The sequence below is a fragment of the Periophthalmus magnuspinnatus genome, chromosome 12 (assembly GCF_009829125.3).
Source record: "Periophthalmus magnuspinnatus isolate fPerMag1 chromosome 12, fPerMag1.2.pri, whole genome shotgun sequence".
In the NCBI taxonomy this organism is placed as follows: Eukaryota; Metazoa; Chordata; class Actinopteri; order Gobiiformes; family Gobiidae; genus Periophthalmus; species Periophthalmus magnuspinnatus.
In genome coordinates this window covers 13841995-13856763 of record NC_047137.1, presented here as the reverse complement: position 1 = coordinate 13856763, position 14769 = coordinate 13841995, and the positions used below count along the sequence as shown (strand labels likewise).

General features: G+C 37.3%; 2 protein-coding genes across 3 annotated transcripts in view; both read right to left on the bottom strand.

Annotated features, from left to right (window-relative positions):
* LOC117379281 (GTPase IMAP family member 8-like) overlaps positions 1-1231 on the bottom strand; it is a 23956-nt gene extending 22725 nt beyond the window's left edge. The window contains exon 1 of the mRNA XM_055225710.1: positions 1203-1231. The gene's annotated coding sequence lies outside the window, so the exon portion shown is untranslated. The remainder of the gene's footprint in view (positions 1-1202) is intronic.
* Positions 1-14769, bottom strand: part of LOC117379282 (uncharacterized) — a 22874-nt gene extending 8105 nt beyond the window's left edge. The window contains exons 1-6 of one of the 2 annotated variants that reach the window (XM_055225708.1): positions 14729-14769; positions 13603-13632; positions 12789-12839; positions 9411-10058; positions 9282-9338; positions 7792-8940 (exon numbers count right to left, since the gene is read on the bottom strand). In XM_055225708.1, coding sequence (XP_055081683.1) covers positions 7792-8940; positions 9282-9338; positions 9411-10058; positions 12789-12839; positions 13603-13615 — 1918 coding nt within the window. In that variant the 5' untranslated portion in view covers positions 13616-13632; positions 14729-14769. The remainder of the gene's footprint in view (positions 1-7791; positions 8941-9281; positions 9339-9410; positions 10059-12788; positions 12840-13602; positions 13633-14728) is intronic. The other variant, XM_055225709.1, reaches the window with a different exon arrangement.

Sequence of the window (14769 nt, the reverse complement as noted above, 5' to 3'; positions counted from 1 at the left end):
ATATATATTCAATTTTCACTTTTAAATTGAAGCTTTTGTGACATCGATTTTGCACATTAATTCTTTCTTGCATCTTTATTTTGCAGAGTAACAAGGATCCAAATGGTTGGTTAAATGTCCTTCCTTTAGGCCTGGAAGCTTGGGTTCCTCAGAGATTTGATTTGTGCAGAAGACAATATCAATCCATGACACTGACAGTTTGATTAATGCTCTTACATTTAGATACAATTACATATAATCAAATTAAGTTAACAGCATTTGAATACTTGTGATATTTTAAAACTGACATCTCTATACATTGTCACTTTATACCACATATCAATAAAAATTCACAATTCACATCTCATCAGGCCTTTTTGTGCAGAGTTTGCATGTTTCTCCTTGTGTCTGAATTTCCCTCACCTTATGATAGTTCTCTTCACAATGGCTTTAGTGGTTCTTTGTTCTACTTACTGTCATAAAAGTCACTTAATTAATGCTACAATGAGTATCGCCTATATTTTAAGAGTGCCAATTGGTTTTATCATTTCAACTTTATGTTTCGGTAAATTGCTCCTTACCTAGGCCACTATCATTTTAAGTTTGATCTGTAAAAAACCTTCAAACATGAATCAAACATGATGGTACATTGGTAGGATACTCAAAGGGCTATGTTGTCCCAGGCCCTATAGAGTCTTAAGTAATAAAAACTAATAGAAAAGAGTCATTAGAGGCCCTGAATTGAAGCCACTAATTAACAGAAGGAGCCTCACGAGTCTGTCATAGCCATCTTGAAGTGACACCAAACTCTTTGATTTAAGTTTGACCTCAAGAAATATTTTAAAGTATAATTATTATTATTAGTAGTAGTATTTAGCGTAGTTAGAAAGCTGTATTGTATTGCTCACCACATATTTTATTGCTCGTTTTTTGCTTAAGCCAATTTATAGGTCCAAATCAAATAGTTGTCCGAGTGAACTGCGATTTTAACAAACCCATGAGGTGAACTTGTATTAGTCTAATTTAAACTAGACTAACTCAGTGTTTTAGCCTTTGCTCTTTCAGCTTCTGTTAAAAAGACAACATTTTCGGACTCTTATTCATTCAAACATGAAATCTGGTCTTAACTTGTTACCTTAATTGCTATGGCAACGGCGAGGTTCCCATTTCTTCATAATTCTTAAACCTTTGGACAGACTACATCAGACAAATGTGATACTCACTGACAGAATGTTGTCCTCACTCCTCCGTCTCATCCTGGAGTGAAAGTGAGACGTGAGAAGCTCCTGTACTTTGATCAGATTCATCATAAAGTTGTAGATCTGCTCATCTCGTCCACCACCGAGAGGCGCCATTCAGCATTTATGTTACACTTTATGAGCCTGGGCACGAAAATAGGCAGGTTTAGACTTGTTTTATCAGGCTAACATATTATAAACTACTTCACTCATAATTTTCTTTAATTTTAACCTTCCATTTGTGTCCATGGTCAACCTAGGTTTAATTAAAAACGTCCAAATTGATATCGGTTATTTTCATATTTTGTCTTACTAAATGTTTTATTTTGCAACGTGATGACGTCATACGCCCCGTTGTGGAAAAGACCCGGATTTCTTTATTGATTACGTTGTACTTTGCCACGAAATAACCAAAAGGTAAATGCATAAATATTGAATATGATCATTTCTACTATTTACTGGACTCAAGAACTTACTGTACAAACAAAACAACAACAAAAATCTGCAGTTTAACCATATTAAATTTAGCTGACCCCATCTGTATTAAATAATATTGTTGTGACGTCATCTGAAACCTAACAACAGACATAATCTAATTCAACTCAACATTTAGAATAATATAACAGGCCTATTTAAACTTTTACACTACAAAAATAAACAAAAGAGATGAGGACTCGAGTCACACTTAAGTTCGGACTCGAGAGACGACTCAAGATCAGTTTTGCCAAATTTGATCTTGATTACAAATGTAGTAGGAGAGTGACAACAGAGAAAGACTTTTAACATGTGACCCCTGTATTTCGAAATAAAATACAAACAAATAGGCTAAAGTTTCCAGTACTCTTTCCCTCGCGCACACCCTCCTCTGTCTCCATGGATACGGCTCTCCGCTCGCGCGATGTTAAACTGAGTCAACCTGGACACCAAGATCTGATGGTTTTTAGAGTTAAAGGCTTTCTTCAAGTCTATCCAGCAAGCTTTGTATGTTTTCTGTTAACATGCACAGGGCAGTGTGATGGGTACAAAAGCCAAACTGTAGTGGATGTAATGAGGGTTTGGTGTTTTCTCAGTGAGCACTGAGAAATTTAGACATAACAGGAAGTATGATTATAGGCCCATAATCAGCCATGTCTGTTTTAGCACCTGATTTAAGAAAAAACTGGTGTAACCGCAGCTACTTTCCAATCATCTGGGACAACCGAGCACTGGAAGGACATATTGAGGAGATGGGTGACTGGTTGTACAAGAGGATCCTAAATTCTTTCAAACAGTTTGTATTTAGACCAGCTGCCTCAAGTGCCTTTGAGTTTTTAAACCTGTAATTACTTTGGTGACATCTTGGTCTGAAATATCAGTGATCCTGAACATAGTCTGATCAGGGTCATTGATATTATCAGTCCAAGCAGAAGTCAAGTGTTGGGTGTTCTCCTTTACAGAGGTTATGAAAAAGTTGTTTAAATGAGTAGTTAAATAAATAGATTATTTAATTATGGAGTTATTTACATGTAGCTCCATTGTCTTGTTATTTTTATTTCATTGACGGCCAAGCAGTTTGTTTAGGTGTTGTCAAATTATTTTACCATTGCCTTTTGCATTTTCTATTACATTTATAAAGAAGTTAGCTTTGGCCTGTCTTAGACTTTATTTAACAGTTACTTTATTTTGCATGTGAGTACATTTCTATCCGTCTCTGATTAGACCTGTTTTCAGAAATTGTTTCAGCAACTGGTCTCTAGTTTTCATTAGATTCTTTCATTCTTTGTTCAGCCATGGCAAATTACATTTTGTCTTTAATTTATGCTTCCCTCTAGTGGAGAAGGTTCATACAACATCTTTAACTGTTTTGTTTAGTTGACTGTTAGAAAGTTGAGGATCATCTCTTGACAGGATTAATTCAACTGATAAGGCTTCAGCTACATTTTGTCATTGACTCCTGGGTATAAATTCATTTAGAGATCTGTTATTGGATGGACTAATAGAATCATCATCCAAGAACATAATATAACATTTAATATATAAGATGAGACTTTTGTTTTTTAAATATTTTTTTTATTATTATATTAAAGGTATACAATTAGAGTGGAAAAATAAAACCATTTATCCTATTGTAAGAACAGCTAAATGCATTTATGTAAAATTCTTAAAAATAACAAACATGAGATAGACTGAGCATGAGCGTACAAGTAGGAAAATTCAACATTCAATCAGATGCAATACACATGTTCTACCTTATGATAAATATATATGAAATAAATGTATATCTACTAATTAACAACACCACTTTTGATAACACAGTTGGGCCAAATGACAGCAGCCTCATGACAAGAAGATCTAGGTTCAATTTCCAGTCTGTTTGCAGCTTCTCTGGTTGATGCTGGAAATCACTGGAGGAAACACATCCAAACTCAGGCTAGATTCTCCTGACAGGATACACCAGCTCAACCTCGATAAACTATTCCTTTATGCAAAAGGGTTCTACTTTTTGCAGGGGGTGACTGTTGAAGTGTACTTTTCATAATAATAAACGAATCCAGCTCCTTTGTTCTGGCCCAACCGGGTGGGCATTTTATTTTATTTTTTACAAGTCACACTCTGTGTCCACACATTGTCACACTCCGGGGCGTAAACCCGTAAACATAACTCAGGATCGCCCTAGTGGCGACTCTATTGTGTACAATCCAAACAATATACCATATTGTTACAGTAACCAAAGTTTGTGTTCTCATTCATGTTTAGCTCTTATTTTAAAGTTGACATATCATAAATTATTTGTATTGTGAGTCTGGTGATGGTTTATGCACTTACAAACTGCACAGGAGATGGTCAGTTACATAACTATGTGGAGAAATGTGAAATAGATTTTTGAGACTTAGAGGGAGAGGACCAAGCAAATAGGACTAAAACATGATGAACAAAGTAAAAATACAACTCCACAATTCATGATATGTAAAGTGAAAGTTGTATGACACCAGCAAATGGGCAATATTTACAATTCTTACTGGAATAATGAGCTTTTCAATAACAATGAAACTGTGTATGGCAAAAATAACAATAATAATAATTAATTAAAAGCACAGATAGTGTAATGAACCGTATTACAAAATGGAGCATCGTCCTTCTTCAGGTAACATCTTCTTCTTTATGTCACTCATTTCCTGTTGATGTTTCATCCTCAGCTGCTCCTCTTCCACTGCACTCTCTTTGCCTCTAGATTTCTTCATCAACTCCTCCATCTCCTGCTGCTGTTTCTTCTCCAACTCTTCAATCCGTTTATTCTGCTCTTCCTCGTGTTTTCTTAAGAGCGTCTCTGTAAGTGTATTCATTTCTTCCACATGCTTTTGCTTCAGTTCCTCCATTCTTTCCTCCAGCTCTTGTTTTTGTTTTCTCCACATGTCACACTTCAGCTGTTTTAGTTGTTCTTCATGTTCAGCATCCTGGGTATCCCTGTCCAAATCACTCATCTCTCGTAGTTGTTTTGTCTTCAAGTTGTTAATTTCTTCTTCCTCTTTTTGTTTAAATTTCTCCTTAATGTCTTTCTTACATTTCATCAGTTCTTGTTCATGTTTTTTCTGGACCTCCCTGACTTTGTTGGCATTTTCCTTCTTCTCTTTTAAAACCACAATGGTCAGATCAATCATCTCGTTCTTGTGTTTCTTGAGCTGTTCCTCCATGTCACTTTTCAGAGTCGTCTCTTTGTGTGAAGCGAGTTGTTGAAAACTTTTATATTTATCTTGCCCTTGTTTAATTTCCTCTTTGAGACCAGTAACTTCCTGTAAGTGTTTGTCTATCAGAGCTGCAAAGTCTATATCCTTCTTGCGTTTAAAGTCGTTGAACTCTTCTGCCTTCTTGCGGGCCTCTTCCTCGTACGTCTTCCTCATCTCCTCCACTTCTTTGTCATGTTTCTCCTGTAATTCCTTCCTCTGCTTCTCCTCTTGCTTGTGTCTGTTTTGTTCTTCTTCTTCTTTCTTAATTCTGTGTGTTTCCATTTTGTCCTTGTATTCCTGCTCTAGTTTCTCCAGTCTTGTGTGCTCTTCCTGTCGTCTTATTTCATCCTGTTTGTGTCGATTGTCCCACCATTGTCTCCTCTCCTCTTCCCAGGCCTCACGCTCCTTTCCCATTTGATCTTGTCTTTCTTGTAGTTTTTTGTCAAAATTCTTTTTATATTCTACCTCTAACTCTTGAAGCTTCCGTTCATACTCCTGTCTCGTGGCTCTGTCTTGCTCTTTTTTCTGCCAGTCTTCTTCCTCTCTCTGTTTCTGCTCTTCTTCTCTCTGAGTACGCTCTCTTTTTATATTTGTCTTCAGTTCTTGGAGTTCATTGTCTCGTTCTTGAAGTTCTTTTTTAATTTGATCCCTCTGTTCTTCCATTCTCTGTTGGATTTCTTGCATTTCGTTTTCATGTTTTTGCTCCATTTCTTCTATCATTCTTTTCATCTCCTCTTCCTTTTCCTGTAGTAATCTCTGTGTCTCTTTCTGAATGGCAGCCTCAGCCTCCTGGAGCATTTAATTTGTATAACAGTCCCCACCGTTAGCTCTCACCACATCATCAATCTTCTTTATCAGGTCCCTCACTTGGGCTGATTTTCTTTCTGCGTTTTCTTCCCAATTATTAAACACATGACACCTGTCCCCACAGTCAGAGATCAACTTCTTACAAGAATCTTCACATTTATTTTTAATATAATCTTTTAACGAAAGTCCAGTTCTTTTCAAGTTATCGCCATGTGTGAACAGAACTATTGTGAACTTTTCTGCATCTTTGCCAAATCCTTTCTTGATCAGATTCAGAGTTTCTTTCTCCTCAGGTGTGAATCTTCCGATTTGCAGCACCAACAGAAAGATGTGTGGCCCTGGAGCCAGGAGACTGATGCATTTGAGCATTTCCTCATTGACCTCATGATGAGACATTGTGCTGTCGAACAGGCCGGGAGTGTCCACCACCTCCACACGACGACCCTCCACCTGCCCCTGTGCTTTCTGACACAGTTTGGTCACAGACGTTTGACTTAAGTCAGATTTGAACTCTTCTCGTCCCAGGATGGCATTCCCAGAGGAGCTCTATCCACTGCCCGTCTTTCCAATCAGCACAATCCTCAGACTCTCTGCAGGCTGTGTGCCCCCTGCAAATGTGAAAAGAGGTTAATTCAACAAAATATTAAATATTGTTATCCGTATGTTTTTTTTTATAATAAATTTAAGCTGAGAATGGAAATGCTCATGATAAGCGATTTGTCCATTTCATTTTTTATCTTGGAGAAACACACTTTCATAAAGCCTCGTTGCGAGTGCCCAGTGAAGCTCACCTCCCAGGCTGGGGACCAGGCACTGATGAGAGCCAAACTGCACTGTCTGTGGACCATTTTTTCAGACCAACAAGAGGCAGAGCGATAATCACTGTCTGAGGCTGTTCACAGATAGACGCACTTGCTAAATGGCTAAGCAAGGATGGTCAGTGCTCTTCCCGATGTTTTGTGTTAAGGCAGAAGTAACTCTTCACATATGAATAAACATTGCTCAACCAGGTCATCTCTTTAGTCTCTTCAGTTTGCCATATTTATTTAATGAATGTTTGGTCACAGTGGAACAGTAACTGCACAGTGCACCATCAGCAGAAGAAGCATATGGAATCACATCACATCCTGCGTACATCTCGTACAAAAATGTATGCCCCCTTTTACATTAAAAACATTTATGAACAATGTTTAACATTATTCCTTGAAACTCCCCCTACCAAACTTTATGGCTAACTCACATCGGGCAAAGAGACCAGGCCCAGGTCTGCAGGGTGCAAAAGGGAGGATTGCAACCTCAGTTAAAAATGTTTGCCCCTTCATTTCAGGTGTCTAAAATAATGCCATTTAATGAGAGAGTATTATGGTTGCACTTCTTTGAAACTGGAATGCACCCTCAGTCAGTTTGGACCCGGGCCAAGGCGGGGCTATAGTGTTTCATTCGTCACTTGGACTGAAGCGGCTGGCCACTGATGGCTACTACTGCTATGCTGCTTAGTGTAGGTATTTAATCTATTACAACATTCATGAGTTTATTAAGAGCAAATTGACCCCCATACAATGAAAGTATAGGCTACGCCAAATGCTTGTCCTCTGTTGGGCAGGAGCAGTCACACACAGCTCCAAAGCTTGAAAACTCGTGAATGTTGTTATACAATACATATCCACACAAAGTCAATCATGATGAAACGGCGCAATCTTTAATGAGGCAGTGAGACAAGAATTTCCATTCTCAACTTGAATAAACAAACATGAATTATACTTTGTACACAGATCCAAATATAACCTACTGCAACATTCAAATAGAAAATAACTAACTTAACAGGCTTGTCTTTACCATCAGGGTTGACTGACCATGGCACAGGTGAGGAGTGAAATAAATAAGTATAAATGGACAGTCTTTCTGAACCTGGGCTCCTTCAAAAGATACATAACTGCCCCAGCAATATGTTGGGCTGGTGGTAATTACACAAACGCAACATTAAACACATGCTCTGTATGTATTTTGAGTGGGATACTCACTTTACGCTCGCTTAAGCTTTATTTTTGATGAATAATACATACCTGGGACTGGTCTTGTTCCTGTTGAAGGGGAGTTGCTCTGTAGAGCTGTGATCGTCTCTATTTGTGTCTGCACAAACATTAGTTTGGTGTAACTTTGGGGCACATTCCTGTCCTTTGTTAAAGTTTGCACTTTATTTAAGATTTGGGGGACTTGCTGCTGGTCTTTAATGTTCAAAATGAGATTTCTTCCACCACAGCTTTGGCACAGCTCCTTCAGGTCTTTGTTCTGACTCACAAAGTCAGTGTAAGCTGGAGCTGAAGGATCTGACTCCACAGTGAAGAGAACTATGGTGAAGGCATCTACACGAGGTCCCAGAATGTTCTTAAGGATCTTAAACTCTGCCTTGTCTTCATCAGTGAGAGGGTTCAAAGGTAGAACCAGGACAAAGGCATGGACACCATCAGGATCACACAGAGTAATGCTGTTAAAGCACTGCTCCATCAATGTCTGAGCAGAACTAACACAGAGAGACGGCATCTCCACTATGGACAGACACAGTCCAGGCAGCTCTCCCTGACGTTTGATGCATTCAGATGAGCTCTTCTCTTCAGATGTTTTCTGTCCTAAAATCACATCTGCTACAGAAGTCTTCCCTGCATCTTTCCTCCCAAAAAGAACTATATTTAGGGATATTTTTATTTCTTCGGTGAAGTCATGAGTAACACAGGATCCTTTGTTACTTTGGACCATGTTCTCAATTACCTCCATCAAACCTTGGAGGTTTTTATCATTCATTTGATAGAATCTTAAGTTACAATCCTCAAGAAGTAAGTTAGCAGCCTCAGTCAGCTGCTCAAGATGTGTAAAGATGAGAATGGAGTGTTTAAAAGCATTTGGCCCCAACATTGTCAGGATGAACTTGAGTGTTTGTCTGTTTTTTTCAGTGAAGTCTGAGGGCTTCACCAGCAGCAGTAGAACATTTGGTCCTGGACGACACTGAGACACACATGACTTTATTTCTTGTCTCACTTGTTCCACAGACAAACTGAAGAGGTCTGCAGTTTTCACTACAGTGAGTCGCTTTCCTCTCCATTCCCCATACTCAACTTTTGGACTACTCTTATTTGACTTGGCTCCAGTGATAAACTGACTTAAAACTTTCTTTTTGTTATCACTTTTTCCAAGCAGGAGAATACGAAGATCCAAATCTGTGGGAGAAAAACATTTTAATTCTCCTGGTGACTAATTACAGTGATGTACATTATTATAGCTGTTGACTTTGTGTGGATATGTATTTTCTAACAACATTCATGAGTTGATGAGGTTTGGAACTGTGTGTGATGCTCCTGTCCAACATGAGAGTAGGTAAACTCCATGTGAGTATGACAGGAGAGGGGTTGTGTTTCTTATATATAATTAGGGATTAGGGACATTGCAGTAAAATGTAATTGAGATCCTCCAATGAAAACATAATTACTACGTATTAATATGTTTTATAAGACTATTAATAATAAATAATATCTGTGTGTAAAAGATACTTGTGTCTTACTACTATCGTGGCTTGTTTCTGGGACTTTGCTTTTTGTTGGGTCCTGTCCTGTCAGTCCTAAAAGAAAATAACATTTATTACATTGATATTGAACAGAAACCTATGATTGTGTCTAGTTTCTTCACGTACCAGCTTTCTGAACCTTTACCATAATTCTGCCTTTTGCCTCTTGTTCCGTGGTGTGAAGAGGAGCAGAGGGATCTTCAAATACTTCATAAATCAAATGATAGCCCTTATTCTCTTTGACAATCTGGCCCAGTCGTGAAAACAGCTCTGCAAGTTTAAAGTTCTTAACTTCTTCTTCCTCATCAGTAAAGTTCTTTATCAACATAAACCTGTATCTGCATTTCCTGATCATTTTTCCTGAGGGTGAGTTATTTGTGCACATGCTCCTTTCTTCTCTGTCTGTGGAGATGAGCACCATCGAATGTTCAAACGAGTTTTCACTGAACGTCTCTAGCACTTTCTGGAACCTCTCCTGCTGCTGTGAGGTGAAGTCTTCAGGCTGAAGGACCAGCAGGAGCACATGGGGCCCAGGGTCTGAGGCATCTGCAAACTCTTGTATGTTTTGTTTCAGCTCCTCTTCAGTGAAGTCGCGGTGGAGAAGGTCTGGTGTGTTGATGACTGTTATTTTTTTGTTCCCCGCTGGAGCAGTGACTTTTGTTGAGCGTTGTAACTCTCTCGTATAATTGAACATGTCTTTTCTAACTAAGAGACTCTCCACCAAACACCTCTGTCTGCAGGAGTTCCCCAGAAGAACTACCCTCAGCTCAGACACTGAAAGAAAACAAATATTATTAGAATATTTCTTCATCCTTCATATGGAGATCATTCTATAGAGTTGATGTCATTTCTGGGTCCAACTGGCAACTTCACAGCTGATTTCTAGCTTCGTTTTATTTTTGTTTTCCTTTTGCCACACCAGAAGTGAGATCACTTAACAACTCTATTACAGTGAAGAAGGAGCAAAAGTGAGAGTTAATAATGTCACTAAAAACATTTTCTTTTCTTTTTTTTTTTCTTTTTTTTAACAACTGCAATAGTTTAAACTGCAGTTAAATATAATGCAAACAAATAATGAAACAAATGAACATTTGTGACTTGTTATGAGAAGTTTGTGTATCTCTAGGTTGTGGTTGTTCCATATTTTTGCAATATTTGCTATAAAAAAATCATATAGATGTGTGTTTTTATAGGTTAAAAACATGTGAGTTTTGGGAGTTATTTGGAAATTGCATATTCATAAATATATTACTGTGGTAGAATAAACTGAAATACGCACAGTGTTGTAAGAAGAGGCATGAGACTGGAGTTCTAACCCAGAAGAAGTTCATTCACCATCAGCACCAGTTCCCTCAAGATTGGTCATAGTATTGTCCAGTCAAGTTAATTTAGCTATTCTTTTATTGTAGGGAATATTATACTTATGATGCCAAGATAAACACTGAGTTTGCAGTAAGTAACTGTGGCACAGAAAAGCAGTGTTATTTCTCAAATGTGTTATGATAAAATAACTAATGTAGAGGTGGGGGTCGGTCGTTACGAATTGATAATTAAGGTTGAAGTCATTAATGACAGGTGTCCAGGTCCTGGTAAAATATGTTATGTCAGTCTGTCCCAGGGCAGCTGTGGCTACAATAGAAGCTTACCACCACCGAGTATTATGTGAATGAATAATGCTCTGTAAAGCGCTTTGAAAAGCACTATATAAATCCAATAATTAAAGTAAGAACTGATACCAACTTCTGTTTGAGACTGTGATATGTTCTGTGTTTCTAGTTTTGCAGAGAGTTCATTAAACAGTTTTTGTATTTTTGTGGTAAAGTACAGTGGTTTTCAACCTGGGGGACAGGACGCCTGTGTTCCCAGAGTTTTGTCTGATCAGAGGATCATGTCCTCAAGGCCATGATTTATGCAAATTAAATAGTAAAAATCTCCCCAGGACAGTTGGTGTGGGAATGTTAACACCACAATTGTTGTTTATTTGTAATAAATAAATGCTTTTTAGTTATCTTTTGATCATGTGCATTTGTATTTGGGGAGCTGCAGTTGTAGACGGCAGGAAGTCTGTGGTTCATACAACAGGGCTTTGAAGAAAAAAACTTGGGAATCAGAGTAATAATATTTTATAAAGGCAGACTCTTTGTTCACATGAGTGCTCTTAACTGTACGTAGGATTTGTTATTCCAAAAATATATATATATGAATGCCAAAAATTTTCATAAGGAGCCTTAAGCACAAATTGGTTTGTGAGAACACTTCATGAATTTATTTTTTATTTTATTTTTTTATTTGAAGGACAGTGTGCAGATGCATTAAAAAGATGGCTGCACCAGATTTAGCAAAATGCTAATTTCCATCTGTAGTCCTTAATAATAATGCCCAGTGTGTTATCATTTGTCACACTTTCTTATTCCTTTACTGTAACAGGGTTTGTCTCTTCACAGACGTGGCATGTAACTTGGCCTGGTGGCGGGCAGCTGTTTCCATGGAAATGTGGTCATGTTACCCGGATTAAACCAAAGTATGGCTTTAACTGTCCCTCCCACCTGTGTGTCATGTCTGTTTGGTGGTGTGTGTTACTGGAGCTTTCATCAGTCTCCACACTTACAGCTCTGTGAGAGTCACAGCACTGATACTCACCAGTTCAAGTATAAACGCTGGTGCATTCCTCCACCTGTGACCTTAGGTGGTGCACACTTCTCTCTGTTCTCTGTACTCTGATTATTTTAGACTTACATATTTCTTTCTGTTAGCTGCCAATTACTGCTGGTACTTCTACTTAGGCTACTTCTTTCCTGTAAGGTTGGTCGAATATCACCACATATTAATCAATACTAAAGCTATAGAAACTAGATACTCTGTGAACAAGTATCAATACTAGTAAAGTCACATTCACAGGACAGAAATGAAACTTTCCTGAAGAGTTTTAGAATGATCTTGAGCTGTATCAGAACAAGTATAAGAGCAAATATAAGACACATAGACTAGTATAATACACCCATGGACCACTATGAACCTACTGGACGACTGAGGGATTACACAGGTAAGACCTTATAAAAGAAAGTACCATGATTTAATGTTAAAATCACTTTCTACTGTCTAAATAAAGTCTTTTTTTTATTATTGTGGTCTCAGAATCAGTTTTGAGTCTTTTGCTTAGTATCAAAATTGAGTTTGAAATGTTATCATTGTGACAACACTACTGCATAGACGTCCTGTACTCTGGTCTAGATCCAGATGATGGATTAATTCTGTTTCCAAAACTAGACCAGCTTCTTATTTTTTTACTTATTTATCTCCATGGACACAAGTGAGGGGAGTGACGGCCACCAGAAAAATTGTGTCTACACAAAGTGAGACACAAGTGCAACAGTGAATCGTGTTGATGATATTACACAAGGACCAGTGGACAGGCTGTGACGTCGGCTCAATGTGATGAACATGTGAATTTACTGAACGATACAAGATCAGATGCTGAGGAATAAACGTAAATGTTTAACTCACTGTTTGGTGGAATGAACTCATAGCTCGAGCTTCGGGTCAAGGGTGAGACTTCTGCAAATGAGAGAAATTATTCAATCACTTTATTCCCAAAGAGCTGTGAAGAATGTGATTGGCTGAAAGACAAAGGCACCTGCTGAAAGTTAATATGTACAGGAATTATAGACTACAAAGAAGAACCTAGTAATTTAATAATATTAATATTTTGTAGAAATTAAATGATCTATTACTTTTAAAACATTATAACCTTAACAACATTTGTTCCAAAATAATATGTCAACTGTTCTGTTTGCTCACACTTTTTCACTGTAAACTTTTTTGTTAAAAACTTTTTTGTTGTGTTTTGTTCCACACATGTCTGATTAATCCTTTATTATTAGTCTGTAGACTGGCAATTCCAGGGCTGGAATCAACCAAATGATGATATATATATATATATATATATATATATATATATATATGATATATATATATATATGATATATATATATATATATATATATATATATATATATATATATATATGATATATATATATATATATATATATATATATATATATATAATTTTTTCATTCTGCACACAGTATGTATGAGGTAAACTGTAAGTTGGGCTGTAACAGTGCATGGATGTTAAATTAAAAAGGACCAAACTGCCCCACTTTACACATGTGCACTCTACTTTAAATATTGTGTAGAAATATAGAGGGGAAACATTATAAATGAAACACCCATTCCATTTATTCCATGTATTATTTGGTGCACCTCGTTTAAATCATAAAACATGTCGCCATCTTTAGTCCTTCATGCAAACTCACCTTGTGTTGCCATGGTTTCACTTCCGCGACCTACAAATATGAACGTATGTTTACGTGAACAATGTTAAAGTACAAAAAAAAAACAAAAACAAAAAAACAAACAAAAAAACAAACAAACAAAAAAACCAAAACAAAAAAAGAACTTAAATAACGGCTTTTTATTACGACGGTACGACGGAGTATAAGGGTCAATTAAATAAAATACATTATGCAGGTGCTACGAGAATAAAGTCGCAGCATTTCGACATTAAAGACGTCATTTTACGAGAATAAAGTCATAGTACTATGAGAATAAAGTCGTAATATTACGAGAATAAAGCCGTAATTTTATGAGAATAAAGTCGTATTTTTATGAGAATATAGGCTGCTGTGCGTGAATGAGTGACCAGTGCGTTATGAAGAAATTGGGGCATTTTGTTCAGATATAGCAATTTCTTCCAAATCTGTCTGGTACCTCCGACTAAACAAACTCAATCCTTGCAGTGTCCGTTCAAAGTACTTATACTGATGATAGTGTGGTGATGGTGGACTAAAAGACACAGTATTTCATCGTGCATAAACCACAGTTGAAAGTTTATCTGAACAAAATGCTCCAAATTCGCCATAACACATAACTGGTCACTCATTCACGCACAGCAGCCTATTCTCATAAAAATACGACTTTATTCTCGTAAAATTACGTCTTTCATGTCGAAATGCTGCGACTTTATTCTCGTAGCGCCCGGATAATAAGTTTTATTTAACTGACCCTGATGCTCCGTCGTAGTTTCTAGACTTTGTGAACATTACTGAACATTATTTTAGGCCATGTGGCCAATGCCTTGTGTAGACTAAGGATCTGGTGAAAGTGCAGGCTGCATTTTCAATAATACGCCTATTTGTCTTAGTTTATTGTGTAGACTATTTGTTGGCAGCATTAACGTGAGAAATATGTGGCTGTGTTTAAAACTGGACACGTCCACAAACGGCTGAAGTTTACACAAAAGAAAAACCAACGCCTTTGTCATTTCAGACTTTTTCGACAGTTAACAGTAACAGTTTGCTAAATGTGTAGAATATAATATAAAAGACTAGTCATAAACATAGAATAAACAATATTTCGTGTCGTAGAAATAATCTTACTTACTTTAGGCTGATGTCAAGTTTTCACCGAGATGTGCGTAGTTA